The following is a 4,728-nucleotide window of genomic DNA, read 5'->3' as shown; positions in this document are numbered from 1 at the left end:
ACATAAATATTAATTCTTGCATCAGTAATGAGGGAACATGTTCTCAGAACAAAGTTTTCTAGTATTTGCATTTTACCTAACAGGAAAGAAAGAAATCAAAGAGTTGTCAAGAGTCTGTTAGGGTACCCCTCATAAACATTGGGAAAGGATTCATTTTCATTTAGAAATGAAATTATTATGAAATGAAATTAAATACAGTGTGTCTGCCTTTTTATAAAGCATTAGTGATATGTAAAACAGAATAGTTAATTCAATTTATAGTAACCATGTTTCTATTCCTGTGCATCACGGTGTAATTCCCCTGGGTAGGAGATTATTAATTTTTTACATGTAATTGGTCAATTCCATAACTCAGCTCTCTGAGACACAACTCAGGTGCTGGAATTTATCTCCCCAGGGCCAAGGAAATGAATCTTTCCCTTTGCTCATGACACCAAACAGTCTGTAGGGCCTTTCCCCCAGTGCCACACTGAAAGGGAAGGACAGGGTGACATTCACAAGGACAAGGTCAATAAGGAAGGATCACTGGGCTGTGCTCAGCTAGGACAGGACCTTAGAAGCAACTTTTTTTAGGAATAACTCAGTTCATTTGCCATCTCTGGAACTTATTGTGCTTTTTTATTACTGACAACAGAAAGTTACAAGGAAATCTGTCCACAGAGAAACCCCAAACTAAAGGTGATGCCACAGGAATGAGAAAAGTGGTACTATGTGTGTCCTGAAGAAGACATTTTAAACTCTCATTTCTGCTTTTTAAGCTCACCTTCAGGTCTGCTATCACACACAATCTGCAATGAAAAAAACAAACCAAATCATTTTGATAAAGAAAATATTACAGCATTAAAAAAAAAAAATAAATCAGGCAACATGTACCCAAAGGAAGTAATCAAAAAGTATTTAAGATTTTGAAATTTTGTCCATAACAAAGAATCTAAGAGATTATCCCTACTAACAAGTGTGTTTTCCCAAAATTGTATTTCAGTTAAATTTACTTAAATTATTTCACCAATGACAACAATTTTTATTAAGAGAAGAAAACTCACAGATCTTATAAACTTGATTAGCATCCCAATAATGGGGGTAATCAAAATTTTATAAAGATGAAAGATTTTTTGTTAATTCAGCATTTACTGTTACTGGTTTTTTAAACTTTATTTCATGATGCCAGGCAAGAACAGAAATTAGTATGACTACAGCAAACTGTTTGACCAAAATGATTTATAATCTCTTTCAGAAGTCATTGTAATGTTACCTTGAGAAAGATATTAAATAGAAACATATTTAAGGTCCTTTTATTGCTAAACTAGTAACAATTACTTTGACAAATTTTATTATCAATGTATTTTTACCAGCAACATGATGAAGAAATCCTCAGCCAGAGTTGTAATCATTTCATTCTTTTCATTTCCTCTGAGGACCAAAATTCCTTTTAACTTTTCAAACCAATTGACCATGTAAAGGGAAAACAAAGGTAAATCTATTTTAATAGCCTGGAATGGGACAATGGTTTGTATTCTATTTCAGTAAAACTATACAAACTCTACAATGATTAAAACAACAACAGCAGCCCCACTCTGCTGAGCAGATGTTAGCCCCAGACTGAAATTCTTCACTCAGCCAAACAAAATTAGGTGATTTTAAGGACTTTTTAACACAAAACTGGAGATCTACTTTGACACCCACCACCACAGACAACGCAGCTGAAAATTGATAATGACTGAATGGAAGTGGGTTGTTTGATGGTGTGAATACAAGCATAAATTTATCACCCTGGTTTTGTTTATTATTAAATTTTGTTTATTATTTTGGGCCCTTGTAATGTAAACCTTGTAAAGCAACAGGCTTCAGTAACTGCAAAACAAGAAAAGACAACCAGTTCTACATGACTTTAAATGGTACTTATGTTACTAAAACAACCTCATTTTCAATAAATTACATGAGTTTCAATGGGAACAGCAGCTGTTCAACAGTTGTTTCTCATTTGCAGGTTTATTATTATTATATTGTTTATTCATTATTTGTTTATTATTAAAGCAGTTGAGAAGGCAATTGAGTAACTCTCATCTGATGTTGCCATTGATTTTCCCCAGTGAAATCTCTGGGGAAAGCAGAAAGGAAGTTGTGTCTGTTGTTCAGTTTTTGCCAAGTTACAAATTATTAATGCATCTAACATGCAGGTTAAAATAATACCAAATAATTAGAAAATCACTAAAATCTTTTGAAAGAGCAGGTACAAAATCACTACTGTGGGAATTAACAAAAAAAAAAAAAATTAAATGGCACCAGGAAATTCTAATTCCGGAGTCAAAAGCAATATAACAAAGCACATGAAAATACATCTTGTTTCAGTTGCTGTAAGCATATCTAAATTAATTATATACTGCATGATTTGCAAAAGCCTCACTGGGATAGAGCAGCATCCTTTTATAAGGGGTTACATGACAAAAAGCATTTAAATATGAACAATCTTTGTTGCAAAGTTATGGGAATCTCTTAATTCTGACTCAATCAAGGACCAAATCAAACACTGAGCTGCTCAGCACTGAAGCATTGCTTTTGCATTTATTCATTTTTATGTATTTATTGAGAAGTTCACAGATGCTTTATGGTTTTACTTATCCTTCCAACGAGGCCGTGTTTGATCATTGCTGTGAGCCCATCTTCTCCTGCTATGTTCATTTTCTTCCCACATTTCTGAACAGCATTCAGTAAAGTAGAAATGCTTTTGACTTCCTGTTTGTCAAGTGCCTGAAATCAAAATTACAAATAAGCTTTACTGTGAAGTCCCACAAGAACCTGTATTTAATTAAACTGATGCCTTTTTTGCTCTCAAAAGCCACCTTAACTGCAGCTTGAAGGAGAGATTTCATTCATAAAATTTATTTTGGGTTCTTAAATCAACTGCTGGTATCAATCAAGCCAAATGAAAATAATCTTTTTCACCCTCTTCCCAAGATGGTGTAGATGATTTTGATGCAATGATTACATTACCCAACACAGAAGCTTGTCCAATTTGTTGACAAACTGTTTGCTGCATTTGTGAGAGATATGTTCACATTCCTCCGTGGCCAGAAATTGTTCTAAGGATTGGAAATCCTTTTTTCCTGTAGCTTCATCAATTAACTTTTCAAGCTGTAAGCAATATACGAAAGCAATGGCATTACTGTATGTTTAACACTGATATAACACATCTAATTAACACAGATTTGATGCAAGTTTTACACAATCACCTGCTGCACTTGAAGCAAAAGTTCTGAATCACAAAATAATTAAGTGTAAAACCTTAAGTACAGAGCACCCTGTCTAATATGTTAATCTTGCAAATACTTATGCACTGAGATTTTAATTATTTGCTTTAACTGGTTTTAGTTTCCTCATATTACAGCTAAATTCATACAGAAGTGTTTGTTGTATCAATGCCCCTTACTTGGTATATTCAGTATTTTACACTTCTGAGTTACCTTATCCATTTTGCCCCTTTATTCTTTCTAAAATTCTTTCAATTACAACTGGATTTCAACATTTTGATCTTAAGTATCACCTCAGTTGATTAAACTCTGCTGAATGCATATGACTTACTTTCATCAGCAGCAATTTCCAGTTCCTCCTGCTTTCCACCCAGCTGCTTTGCACTAAGCCACGTCAAAAGAAAATTTCTTCCTTCCACACTGCACTGCCACACTAAAGGCTTTCCTCACAATCAAATGCTAGTGATTAAAACAATCAATACTCATATCCTGCTCCATCAGCACATACCTGCATCTCACTCCTGGCTGGCATCTTTGCAATTCACCAACCCAGCTGCATAAAAGGGAACAATCATCACACTTTAAAAAGGTTTTGCAAACAAATTGGGATTCAGTCAAAATACATTATAAACTCCAAAGTTTATCAGTGTGTAAGTGCTATATAAATGCTGTTTAAACAGCTGGGGATGTAAGGAAATTTTCTTGCATGGATAAACAATTGTTTAAAGCAAAGGGGAGGAAGGAATGATCAGTTTCATGGCTGGAGGAACAGAGGGGCCTGAGAGGACCCTCAGGATTTCCCAGCAAGGACAGAGCACAGAAGGTCAATGCCAGGGTATTCAGGACGGGCGAGTCAACAGCAAAACTGTATACAGGCCTCGGCATAAAATGGTAAATGAAATAATTTAACACAAATATGATAAATGACACAAAAAGAGTTCTGGATTATACATAAAGTGATGGGCCCTAAAGTGACTGCCACCAGCTAAAAGCAATATCTGGGTAACAGAGGTTCCTGAAAATAGTGTCTTAATACTCAAGGGCAGGAAAAATATTTGTTCTGTGGAACATTTAAGAAAAGCAATGAATCTGTCCATGCTTTGTATTAATTATTTTAGACCAACCAAACCATGTGCAGTCAACAACCTGCAGCTTTGGTCTCCCCATCCCAGACATTATATAGACAAAACAAGTAAGGATTAAAGACAGGGAATTACTTCTGTAGTAATCAACTGGAAACACAGCCTAGCTATTCCTGCACTAAATAACACAGAAGTAACAAATGGAGGGTGATTTTTCATTACTTTTTCCAACACAAGAACACAGGGGCCTCCTCTGAGGCCCGTGCTGGCAGCTCACAGCTCTGCTGACTCCGGCCCGCTCCCACAGCCCTGAGGAGGAATCGCAATTCCCTTCTCCACCCTCCAGGCCGCGCTGCCCGCCCCGGCCGAACCCAGGCCCCGGCACGGCCTCACCGCCC

The 4,728-nt window shown here is 36.1% G+C and overlaps 1 protein-coding gene across 1 annotated transcript in view; it reads right to left on the bottom strand.

Moving 5' to 3' along the window:
* SYCP2 (synaptonemal complex protein 2) overlaps positions 1-3,780 on the bottom strand; it is a 23,417-nt gene extending 19,637 nt beyond the window's left edge. Inside the window, exons 1-6 of the mRNA XM_031059081.1 lie at positions 3,757-3,780; positions 2,992-3,132; positions 2,620-2,748; positions 1,350-1,454; positions 764-788; positions 3-76 (exon numbers count right to left, since the gene is read on the bottom strand). Of these exons, the coding sequence (XP_030914941.1) occupies positions 3-76; positions 764-788; positions 1,350-1,454; positions 2,620-2,748; positions 2,992-3,132; positions 3,757-3,780 (498 nt within the window). The remainder of the gene's footprint in view (positions 1-2; positions 77-763; positions 789-1,349; positions 1,455-2,619; positions 2,749-2,991; positions 3,133-3,756) is intronic.
* Positions 3,781-4,728: the final 948 nt, after the last annotated feature.

The sequence above is a fragment of the Geospiza fortis genome, unplaced genomic scaffold (genome assembly GCF_000277835.1).
Source record: "Geospiza fortis unplaced genomic scaffold, GeoFor_1.0 scaffold361, whole genome shotgun sequence".
Taxonomy (NCBI): Eukaryota; Metazoa; Chordata; class Aves; order Passeriformes; family Thraupidae; genus Geospiza; species Geospiza fortis.
This window is presented reverse-complemented; position numbering and strand designations above follow the sequence as displayed.